A 12,436-nucleotide genomic window follows, 5' to 3' on the forward strand; every position below is an offset into this window, starting at 1 on the left:
ACAATGATGTATTAAATCTCCAGTTTTTACTTGGTGGAAAGTGTTAGAATCAAACACACATTAGCAGGATCACTGACAGATATAGGGTGTATCTCGGTGTCTCAAATGTCACTCAACAGTGAGCTGCTGACTAAGAAATAATCCAGATGAGAGTAATATTTTTGTGTATTAAAAATGCTACTCCCCTTTGTCTAGAGTTATAGCAGGCTGAGAACACATTAGGAAACTCAAGTTTTTGAAGTTTATCTGTAGCTGTGTCAGGTCTATGAGTCTCCTGTAATAACAAAAAAAGCGTGTTTGTGATCGTGCCGTGTAGATGTGTAAAGATTGAGGGTGTTGTAGGTGACTGCGTAGGAAAACAAGCGCAGTAAAAGAAGGGAGAAGGAAGAGAACCGTGAAAAAGGGCAAGCGGGAGGGATGAATGAAAAGGAAGAGGAGAATAATAGAAAAATGAAGCAGATTCTGTTGTTAATACAACCAGGGAGTGTTGCTGGGGTTGCAGTAGCGCTCTTCGAGCTCTTACTATCTCATCAGAATACTGATTGTTGTGTCGGACTTCTCATGTTATTCTTGGAATGTTGACAAACAGAATTCACACTTTTATATCAGAATTCTGGATTTCATCCCAGACTCTATCCTGGTTCTTAGAATTCTGAACTTTACTTAAGAATTTTCACTTTCTTCTTAGAACTTTGCCTCTTAGAATTCTCACTGAGTAATAGAAGCTCACACAACCATTATGTACTCCCATGTTATCCCAGCAATATGATCACCATAGAAATACAGTCAAACAGATCCTCCACAGTTGATTCCAAAGCAAATGCTGTAAGATCTGTTGGCCATTAGGACTAAAACACTGAAGTCAAGTCTATAGAAGACACATTAGACAGAGCAAAAATGCTATTTTCTTTAACCTCAAGGTAGTTTGTATGGAGGGTGTTTATGTAAAAAAGAACAAATGTGAATTGACACAAACTGCAGATGTAGCCAGTAGATACTTACATGAATTTATTAAAAGAAATGAAATAAATAAAGAACAAGTATTTGAGCTGCTTTAACATCCCAGAGAACAATGTGAGAATTTATGCATTTTTGCTTAAGTATTGCTGATGTATAGCATATTATTATGATTAAAATGAGATTTAAAAAAAAAAAAAACAGTTTACCATGAGACACTCCCTGTAGAATCACCATCAGTCCAAGCACAACTTCCATGTCTCCTCCTTGTTCAGTGACAAAGTCAGCATACTTTATTAAATGGCATGTACATCAAGGAGTTAAAAGTCACAATTGTCCTCTGATAAACCTCTAAGACAGTTCTTTCTGTATATGTGGAAAGCTGAAAAGGAACACCAGCACATATTTCACATAATCTACGTGGTAGAAATAAAAGGAACCCCTCAGAGCTTGTGCAGACTTTTTACTTATTGCTCACACTTTCACTAAACTACTTTTAGATCTGTAACAAGTTAACACTATCTTGCCCATCACTTAGTGTGTACTAATACAGTACTCCCCTTTCTATAATTCAACTGTTTATATCTCATCTTAAATGGGAAAATAAATATTTGATGGTCCACAGTATCAAATGGAGCAGATCATCTACGAGCACAACTGACTGAGCAGTATCAGGGTTACATAATAGATCATTACCCTCTAAAGTCAGAACTATGAAAATATTTTTTAAATTCACATTTTTTTAATCTATTTGCATTCATGACTTTCAAATTAATAATATTTACTGCATGCAGTATTTTTTTCTATTTATTGCTTACAGTAGCGCTGCATGTGTCTGATTTAATACATCAGCTTATTTGGGGAAAAAAGTCATCCTTATAATATCGTGGTCTCAAAACCCATGTACCAAATATTATACGCACGGCCTTAAAAGGACAAATTCCCTGCTGTGACATAATTAAAACTACAGTTGCTAGAAGACTCATCTCAGGTCAAGAGTTCATCCAAATTTAAATGCAACACCTCCATAAACCAGTAGAGGGAAACCTCACACCTACCCATATGTACAGGTCCAGATCATTAATTTAATTTTAATGTTTACACAACAATAAATGCTCCCTTCTTCTTACCTTGTTGAATTAATTGTATTTCTTGTGCAAAATCATAAGTATAATTCTGTTTGATCTATTTTTAAGTGCAGAAATACATATTTCTGTTTTTGGCTTATAGTATTTCCACAAATTCAGTCATACTCATCCTAAGTAAGAAAGTATTTCTGAAGGTCCTTTTGTTTTACACAGTAAGCTGAGTTATGTGACTAAGTAGGAATTGGATCTGAACTACATTTTACCTTAAAAAGCAACTAACATATAACAATAAAGTTACATTACCACTTCTTCTTAATGAAATTATTATTATTATTATTTACAGTCAACTTTATTAAAACAGTTACTTTATTCTTCAGTTGCATGAGAAAATAGGAGTGTGAAACAATGTAGAAGTTTGTGAATATTTTAGCAACACAGAGCCTCAGTTTCACCCTGAGATCTCACCATACAAGGAGATATGTTCATTTTACGCCACCACTTACCAGTAGGAAGTGAAACGCAGACAATGGTCAACATACAAACTGCAGGCCCACAAAGAGCCCAGCTATTGTACTTTTATTTCTCTTCATTTTTTCCTGTCAGTTTTCCTAATGTCAAATCCACACTGATAAATATGCCATCCTATTAGTTATAATTAAAACACAATTTTCAAACTTATTTTATTCATACAAAGTAATATATGAATTAAATGAGGCACTAAACACAAGGTTTGATATATCTTTTAATATATTTCTAACTAGAGTGAAATATTTTTTTTAAAAATGCCTACTTACTCACTGAAAAATACTTTTCCCATTCATTTACAGTGTTTTTATTGCTTTTAAGGAACTTTGAATCAACATAATATACATGACTATATTCTTATGTGGCCTGTAAAATATGATCACATAGCTACAAGCATAAAATTTGTATTGTTTTCAAGTCTTTTTCAACATTAAACACATACAATATGAAACTTCCACAGTCACCTCCTGATGTTTAAGCAGCTTGGAAAAGAAAGCAACTGGACTTCTTTAAGTTTCATGAAAATGTTTCATCTCTGGTCCAAGAGGCATCTTCACTTCTAAAAACAAATGGTGGAGAGTCCCAGGTGTTTAAACCCTGGTAGGAGTTGTCCCTTATGAGCGTCATTGACCCACGATTGATCGTGTGCTTCATTGCATGAGCCAAGGTGTTTAAAAAAACAAAGCATGAGTCCTTACCACCAGAGGTTTTGAGTGAAACCACCCTAAGCCCTTACCTAAAACTATTATGTGACCCATCACTTGACAAAGCAGGGATTGAGGAACCTGGGAAAGGATCTAAAAACTGGGTTGTAGGTGGCAGACACTTGGTGTTGTAATGGTAATGACTTACACCTTGAGTCATGTGATGACGGACATGATTATTAGTGGGTCAAAGACCTTCTTAAGTGAAACACTCCACCATTTGGTTTCAGAACTGAAGAGGTTTGTCGGATGAGAGGTGAAGCGTCTTCAAGAAACTCAGCGAAGTCCAGTTGCTTTCAATCCAAGCTCCTTAGACTACCATGACCTGGATGACTGAGAACCTACACAGACATACTCCTGATTGTTGTTTTTGAATTTCCTTTTTTTTTTTTATTTCATTGATCCTCAGTTCAGTGTCCAGTGCTGATTATGAGAGAGGTCAGTTCACTAAATCTCAGACTCACACTTAAGGTTTATATTCTCTGTTTCAAACCTGAGGCTGTGAAAGAAAGAAAAAACAATTATAGCAAAACAAAGATTTTTACAATTACCCATCAAATGATGGTATTCACTGGAATTATGTAATTGTTTATTAACCTCTTTTGATCATGGGCCGCCTTGTTAGAAGTCTTCCTAAGATGCTTCAGTTCCCGATACACAACACAGCATGACACTGCTATCAGAGGAGATCCCAGTGCAGCAAAGACTAGCCTCAGGTAAGGAAAACTGTGTGCTGAGAGAAGAGAACACAGTGATAATTATAAGTACAGTACTTACAATTTATTCAAGCGTAAACTTTGGTAAGACTTTGGTATTATTATGGTTAACTAACTGTAAATATATAAATGTTTGGGCACAACCCCCACACACTGGGTACCCTTAAGCCTTGTTTCTTAAGATGTAGGGATGTGAGTTGATGTATTTCACGTCAATCTTTTTCTAAAACTAATCAAGTAACTTTAGTGACTAAACTAAATAAAGAGGTGGTGAAAGAAGACTGGAACAATGGGGGAAAACACTCAAACGTGTTGCATTGCCCTCCAGGTTCCACCTCCTCCCTGCCGGTCTACCTGTCAGAGTCCTGGGTCTGTGGCCCAGTATGTGGAGTTGTTTAGTATCTATTTTCCATGTTATGGCTGTCTATGTTTTGAGTTTCTATTTGTAGGTCCTAGGTTTTGGCCCCGTTGCACCTCATGTTATCCTGTGCTCCCTCTGCTCTGTGTCTTGTCATTCCCTGCTGGTGTGTTCCCTCTGTGTAAGGCCCGTGTTTCTTAGTCTGTGTCTTTGCATGTGTGTTGAGTGTCCTGTTTTATTGTGAAGGTCTGTGTCAGTGTATTCAGTTTGCATCCTCCCTGTCTCATCAGATGCATTAGGTTCAGCTGTGTCTCCCTCCTGTGTGCAGTTTCCTCATTTCTTAGTTCTGTTTCTCACCACCCTCGCTATTGGTTGTATGTCATTCTCCTTCAATAAAGCTCACTCACACATCAGCCAATGCCTGTGCTTTGGGTCCTTCACAAACACCACATGACACTATCCATGAGCTCTACAAACATCTATAATATTTATAGATGCTCTAGACAGAGCTGATTAGCATTGTTTTAAAGTTACTATTACTTTACAATAACAATTCAGATAATTTCATAAAAAATTAACATATTTTTACACATTATAATTTTATTAAAAAATAAAATAGTTAAAAGTATTTAACTATAAGTTTACCATTTATTAACCAAGTTATGAAGTAATTTATGTTAAAGCAAATGTAACTGCATTTGCAACAAGGAAGATCTTAATACTCGTATGAAACAAGTCAGCTTGTTATGGGGTTGAGGATTCACTACTATATAACTAATAGTTAACATTATTACATGTTATTTAATACTTCATTAAGTGACCTCCATACAAGTATTAAGAACTTCAGCTTTGTTTCTTCCATAGCCTTTGCATGTTAACACTTTCTGATTCACACATGTTCTTATCTTTTATTCTTTTCATTCTTTTTGTGAAGCACATTGTGAAGGAAATTGGTAGATAGATAAATATTATTCTTTTTTTTATCTTTCACTAAACCTGACCATACCACACCAGAGCTGGTAGTGTTACACACTGAAGAAAAGCCACACTGAAAACTTGTGCTGAACAAGGGCAAATTTCCTGTCACAAAACCGCATCTGCTAAAATATTTCTTCTTCACAGCTTAATGTTCTCATTTAATGCAACTAATAATAATCAGTGACCAAGTGGAACGTTTCAGTGTGCCTTTAGAGTTTAGGTGGTAGTTACTGGGTAATAAAAGATGATTAAATCATAAAAATGAATAGCAGCCCATGTGTGGCTAAATGACCACAAATACCAATAGAGAGACAAATACTGCATCAACATATACTCTGTTCTATTCTGTTCACTGTACATTTCCATCTTTCTTTCCATATGTTTTTCCCCCATTCTAGCTTCTATCATTTGTTGCACAAGTGATGTTTACTGTGTTTAACAGTTCTACTGCCACATGATGCTTACATTTGTAATTAACTTTATAATAACATAAAAACTAGGCAATAAAGAGTAACTTACATAACTTGCTTTCAACTTTGCTGTTGTCTTTAACATCCAGGGTGAAATTAATGTTTTTCTCTTGGACTCCATTTGAATTAAAGATCTCAATGCTGTATTGACCTGAATCATTCTTCTTCAGGTTTGTGATCTTGAGTGTCCCGTTCTTGATTATAAACGTTAGTCTGTTGTTAAATTCCTTGTCTGTCATTATTTTTTCTTTCTTCAGACTGAACACAGTTTTTGTCTCATTGGGAAGCACCTTCAAACACTTCATTTCACGGCCACTAGCATCAGTCATTACTTGAATATACACAGTTCCTTCAAGAAGAGGAGAGCATGGACATGTGCTCGTCCTGAGGTCACATGTGGTCGCATCAACTGGAAAGAGAGCTGGAGAAGATGCATTTAATAGAACATGAGGTGAAATTATTCACACTACAAATGTGAATGTTTGGCTTCTTTATGAGGACAATCTTACCTTGAGTTCCTCCTGCTAGTAGCACAATGATAAAAAAAAACTGTTCCATGCTCATCATTCATCCACGGTGTGGTTTTAATCTTTCAAAGCTTCTAGAAAATTATGTACAAATCTGGGTGTAAATCTGCTGCAAACCTGAGTCCTAACTGACAGGAAACAGTCAACGGGAGATGATATATTTAGTTATTTTCAAAGTTAGGAAATCAACTTTCACTTCTGCTTGCCAACAAAAAGACTCAGATGAGTTGTTTGCGTTTTGTAGTGACCTGATTTCAAGAAATATCCATCAAATGCAAATAAACAATTTCCCCCTCACTTTTATACACAAAACGAAATCTAGACAAAACACACTTTCAAAAGTGTGTCAGGCACACATGCTTTCTTCACATGTACTTTTGAGAAAGAACATGCAACATCTGAAGTGACACGTTAAGTCACAAACAGTTGTTCCTGTGGGGAGAGCTTTATTGCTTAAGAGTCTTTACAGGGTGTCCAAGAGAGACATCATTTTATGTTTGTAAGTTTGCAGAGTTTGCTTTCTGAAAGGAAGGAAACAAATTGGCATAGAAAGAATAAAATATAAACAACCTATGAAAAAGCAGCTTACTAAAAGGATGCAAATCATGAGCACAATATGAAACGGTGAGGCAATGCTGACCAACAAACAAAGAAGCCTTTTGTCTACCAAAGGAGGCTGAATTCAATATGAGAATCTCAGCTACACAACTAAATAATAAACAACAATAATCAATAAATAAATGAACATGACGTGATTATGCGATGGAAGCAAACATTACAGATCTTCACTTTTCTAATTAGCCTCAGGCTAATTAGCAGGCCTTTAGCATGAGGAGTGATGATGAACATGAATATAAGAAGAATCAGGTAAACTATTGTTTAATCAAGGTAAAGATGAATGTAAATAGTTTACTTACAGTTAAATAGATGCACAGAGCAGCACAGGCTAAGGTAGTATGTAAGCACTGAGCTACAAGTGAGAAAAGCTCATCAGCCAAAAAAAAAAGACCCATGCATTGGTACTTCCTGCTTTACAGAGCAGAGATGGAACTGTGTTTGGTGCAGGGCTTTTATAGTCAGTGAGTCTACTTTGACTTTTATTTTGTATACATCTTCTTATTCTGCCCTAAAAATAGAAGTGACAACTACATCCATGCGCACACGTCCATCAGAATGTACATGTTGGCATTAGTTGGGCATCTCATAAGTTTTTACTCTGCCACAGTGCAATGCCACAAAATAACCAGTTCAACATATATTCAGCATAAAATGTAAATATACAATTTGCAGGAGTTAACCAAGAGCTATTCTATTCTGTTCTGTTGTATTCTATTTTCCAAATAAAGTTCATGAGCCATACCATGAAGATATGAGAAAGAGTTGTTGAAGCTAGGTTAAGAGGAGAGGTGACAATCAGTGAACAGCATTATGACTTCATGCAAAGAAAGAGCACTATAGATGTTTGCTTTGAGAGTGTTGAAGCGGTATAAAGAAGGTCAGAAGGAGTTCCACTGTTTATTTGAATATCTAGAGAAAGCATATGATAGGTGAAAGAAATCTCCGTCCCGGGTCATCTGTGGATCGGGTTTACCTCCGAGGCGTGGGCACCCATAAGCAGAGTTTTGTCTTTACCCTATAAGATTCAAAATTATTCAAAGTAACACTCAGGTATGCCGTTCAGCAGGTTAGTTACGACGTCGGGAGTAGCTTGGGAGAACAAGGAAACACAGACTGCTTCAGGTTGCCTTCCCAAACCAACTCAAAGTTTATTTGTCATACAACAGCTTATATAGAGGAAAAAGGTTCGTGTCTCAGCAGATTCTCAGTTCAAACTGGTACAGACCAAATAAGGAAGCGTCTTCCTGCCCTCTGAGCAAAGAAGTATCCTTTGTATAGTTTATCAGTTCAGCTACAATTTATGATTATCCCAGCGAAATACACTCCTAGACATAGAATACAGAGTTCTTTCATTAGTGAATTCTGAAACAAACCACCTGGCCTTTAACAAGCCTTTTTCTAAGAGATAAAGAAGGGAGGATGGGAGTAAGGAAGTGATCTCTGTGGTGTTTTCGACCTTGAGGTACCAGCCTGTGATTCTTACACATTAATTCTTGGGTCACAGAGAAAGAGAAAAACAACTAGTAAATGGGCCTTATTGAGTAACAGTTTTCCTGTATAATATCACTATAAAACAATATCCTGTAAATGCTACCATGGTATCAAAATATCACAACAATAGGGTGCTAAGAAAAGAACTGCGGTATTGCAGGAGGAAGTCAAAAGTGGCATACAAATATGTGATTATGAGAGGGTGATGCGATGGATAAAGAAAGCAAGAGCGTGGTGTGCAGGTGTGCAGGTGATGAGATAGATGGGTTCAAGGTAGGGGTGGGATTGCATCAGGGATCAGATGGGAGCCACCTATTTGTGAAGGTGATACACAGGTTGATAGATGAGGTCAGGCAGGAGTCTCTGTGGATTTATGTTGTTCGCAGATGACATTTTCATCTGTTTAGAGAGTAGGGAACAGTCAGCCTGGAAAAGTGGAGGTTTTCTCTAAAGAGAAGAGGAATGAAAAGTCAGTAGAAGCAAGACAGACTAAATGTGTGTAAATGGGTAACAGTGACACTGCAACAAGTACAGGTAATGAAGGTGAAGTAGTTTAAATGTCTCAGGTCAATCATCCAAAGCAAACAGGCAAAGCATGCAGGCCAAGTGGAGTGGGTGGACATGACTGTGTGGGGTTATTTGTAAATAGCAGCAAAAAGGAAGGTTTATAAGGTTGTAGTGAGACCTACTATGATGTATGATTTGGAGACTGGCAATATCAAAAATAAAAGACGCAGAGTTGGAGGTGACAGAGTTTAATATGTTAAGATTTCCATTGGCAGTGACCAGAATGGACAGGATTAGAAATGAGTCTCTCATTTGGACACCTTAGACTGTCCAGTTTGGAGACAAAGTTAAAGAGACTGAGATCGTTTGGACATGTCCAGAATAGGGCTAGTGGATACAATGGACAAAGATAAGGAGCTACCAAGCAGGAGAAAAAGAGGAAGACCTCAGAGTAGGTTCATGTTTGTAGAGGAGGACGATATACACAGGGATCGTGTGACAGATGTTACAGGGATGGGGTGAGATGGAGGAAGATGATCTTTTGTGACTAAAGAGAGCAGCCAAAAGGAGAAAATAATACTAAATAGTCATATGATAGCTAAGTGTAAATAGTAAACATCTACCACAGTGATTCCCAAAGAGTGGTGTGGGGGGGCCTGGTGGGCCACAAAGGTAAAGCAGGTGGGCCTCAGTAGTAACAGAAATTCTTTTTGAACTCCACTCAGAAAGATCTCAGCCTGATGGTGGAATTAAACACAGGACCTTCTTGTTGTGAGGCAACAGTGATAACCACCATGTTGCCCATAAACAAATATATGTATAATATATTATAATATAATAATATGTATTTATTTATATAAAAAGGTGAGCTAAAACTGGTGACAGAAGGTGATCATTTGGGGATATTGTTCCCCTGACCTAAATGTACTGCTCTGTAGTAGTGATGTTTGAGTAGTGAAAATGTCTATGGTGATGTTTTTTATTAATGTCTGAGTTTGATAAGATAAGAACTAAAATATAAACAACTAAAATAATTTTTAAGATACAGACCTAACTCGGGCCTAGCTGACAACCTGTGTAGAATTGGCCTTGAAAGATGTGAGAGTGTGTGTGTGTGTGTGTGTGTGTGTAAAGACCTGGTAAAATCTGTGAGTCTTCAGTGTTAAAGGAAAAATTTAACTTTTGATGCCTAAAGTGGGGGTATGGGTGCTTGACTTTATCCTTTTAGAGGGAACCATCATTTTAAAGTAGTGTACGTTTTTTTTTCTGATCAATCACCTCTTCAAGGTGAATTTAACATTTACAACGAAGAGGGTGAAAATAATGTAAGATGGCAGTGCCACTGCTGGCACTGACATCTCATGTGAGGCCCACTTTAGTGTTTAAGTAGTACACTAAAGTGTTATAAGTTATAACCACAGATTTGAATGACTGTCTTGTAAAAAGGTTTATCAGGAGTTAACTGTCCACTGAGGAATTATCTTTTTTAAAGACACAAATATAACAATATATGATTATTATCTAACAGTATCGAGAAAATTCCAGTCAGCTCGCTCAAATATTGTATTTAAAACAAGAACTATCATAAGGTGAGGTTTTTGATCATTTCAATCAATTTTTCCCTCTTATGAGCTAGTCTTTCTTTTCTTTTGTTCTCTTATGTATTTCTGTTTTTTGCTTTTAATTTTCTTTCCTTTTTCAAATTTGAAGTGATTTGTAGTCATTTAGTAACTATAATCTGTCTTATTTTATCCCACTTTTTTTTTTCTGGTTTCCATCTGGTATGGTGCTGTCACAGTGCAACAATCTGGTAGTCATACCTTTTTTGTTCAGTAGTGCTTCCATGGTGTAATGGTTAGCACTGTGGACCTAGAATCCAGTGATCTGATTTCAAAAATTGGTGAGACCTGCTTTTTGGAGATGAAACCATTCTGCATGTCTTCTCTGGCACACCAGAACTGTGCTACAATTGTGTTTTCAGTGAGAGGTGTATAAAATCAAGCAGCTAAACATGACGTCTGCCTTTACAAATACTTGTCAATCACTATGTGGTGCTAAAGAGCGGTCTGAAATTCAGTTGTACACCACACAAAGTTACACGGTGGGGTGTCTGAGTGCTGAGTTGTGCTTGTGCGTAATAGTCATAAACACTCTCCTGACTCACTGACTCCACATTTCTAAACCTCCTCTGACTTTAACATCAGCATGAAAACTGGGAACTGCGAGCTCCCTCTTTGGATGTCATCACATTGACATTTTTCATTTTTTATCATGAATCCCATCTCATTGTTGAAACTCACTTTTGGCTGGGCCTTGACCTCTTCTGTGCTCTTCTGTGTTGTGCCATCCGCTTCGCCAGAGGTTGTAGATAGGTAGGCAAATCGACCCATATCATATTATTGTGAAGATGAGCGTACTCCCTAAAATCCTCTTCTTATTTCAGAATATTCCTCTACTAGTACCTGTAGGTCTTTTTCTTAACTTAAAGAAAATTATTACCAATTTTATTTGGCAAAATCATCGCCATCGGCTTCGGTTAATTCTATTATATCTGCCATTTGACAGGGGTGGGCTTAAGGGTCCTAACTTTCAGTTGGACTATTGGGCTGCACAATTGCGCATGATGATATACTATTTCTCATCTGATCCACCTCCGGCATGGGTTTACATGGAACCGTTCTTACTTAATTCAGAATACTTTTTGACAGGTTGCCATGACCTGACAGTATAGACACTACAACAGGGGTTCCATGGTGTAATGGTTAGCACTCTGGACTCTGAATCCAGCGATCCGAGTTCAAATCTCGGTGGGACCTGATATTTGCGAGGTGAAACCATACTACATATCTTCTCTGGCACTTTGAATTTCTGTATGAATTGTGTTTTCAGTGAACGCTGTATAAAATCAAGCAGCTAACCATGCCTTTACAAAACACTTGTCAATCACTAAAGAGTAGTACTAAAGAGCTGTGTGAAATTCAGTTGCACACCACACAAAGTTACAGAGTAAAAGTCACAAACACGCTGCTGACTCAACAACTGTACAGCCAACTAAACCTCCTCTGTCTTTAACATCAAAAAACAAACAAGCATGAACATCGTGGTATTGGTTTCCATGGCTGAACAGCAGCTATGTGTTTTGTGAAGTATAATATTTATGTCTTCCAAAGTAAAGTTTTAAGCCCCACTTGTTTTAAATCTGTAGCATGTGTAACAGCAGCATGAGATGAAAATTTGATGATAACACGTGCATGTTTATGGTCGCCAAACAATTATGTATGTAAACAACACTTATCTGACTAAACCACGTTGAGCTAATGCAGATTTTATTCTTATTTTATTGGTGAGGAGAGAGGATGGAACCAAAAATGCATTTATCCCCGTGTTCTGTGTTGATGAAAATCACCCAACAGGAAAGCAGCTGGGCATTCATTTGAAACCAGTTCACAGGTTGGGCTGTGGTTCCCCCTCTAGCGTCTCTGCTTGAACTTTCAACT

At 37.2% G+C, this 12,436-nt stretch overlaps 1 protein-coding gene and 1 non-coding gene across 2 annotated transcripts; one reads left to right on the top strand and one right to left on the bottom strand.

Annotated features, from left to right (window-relative positions):
* Window positions 1–2,889: 2,889 nt before the first annotated feature.
* LOC147337955 (uncharacterized) lies at window positions 2,890–6,490 on the bottom strand. The gene is made up of 4 exons (XM_086313167.1): window positions 6,306–6,490; window positions 5,846–6,217; window positions 3,872–4,007; window positions 2,890–3,773 (listed from the first exon to the last, which is right to left on the bottom strand). The coding sequence occupies exons 1-4, from the start codon at window positions 6,361–6,363 to the stop codon at window positions 3,722–3,724; spliced, it is 618 nt and encodes a 205-aa protein (XP_086169293.1). The 5' UTR covers window positions 6,364–6,490; the 3' UTR covers window positions 2,890–3,721.
* A 5,193-nt stretch (window positions 6,491–11,683) lies between these two features.
* On the top strand, window positions 11,684–11,755 carry trnaq-cug (transfer RNA glutamine (anticodon CUG)). The gene has a single exon. It is a non-coding gene; the product is annotated as a tRNA-Gln (tRNA).
* The last annotated feature ends 681 nt before the right edge of the window (window positions 11,756–12,436 follow it).

The sequence above is a fragment of the Aulonocara sp. 'chitande type north' Nkhata Bay genome, linkage group LG2 (assembly GCF_057382095.1).
Source record: "Aulonocara sp. 'chitande type north' Nkhata Bay isolate Kocher_YH1m ecotype deep benthic linkage group LG2, A_spYH_male_GT1.1, whole genome shotgun sequence".
Lineage (NCBI taxonomy): Eukaryota > Metazoa > Chordata > Actinopteri > Cichliformes > Cichlidae > Aulonocara > Aulonocara sp. 'chitande type north' Nkhata Bay.

What these genes read in the sequence shown, in the direction of transcription:
- LOC147337955 (XM_086313167.1), bottom strand. Translation starts at nt 6,363, where the DNA reads ATGATGAGCATGGAACAGTTTTTTTTTATCATTGTGCTACTAGCAGGA. An exon ending in ACTAGCAGGAGGAACTCAAG is followed by an intron (nt 6,218 to 6,305) that starts GTAAGATTGTCC and finishes CATCTTCTCCAG; the next exon opens with CTCTCTTTCCAGTTGATGCG. An exon ending in GCGGCCCATGATCAAAAGAG is followed by an intron (nt 3,774 to 3,871) that starts GTTAATAAACAA and finishes TTTCTTTCACAG; the next exon opens with CCTCAGGTTTGAAACAGAGA.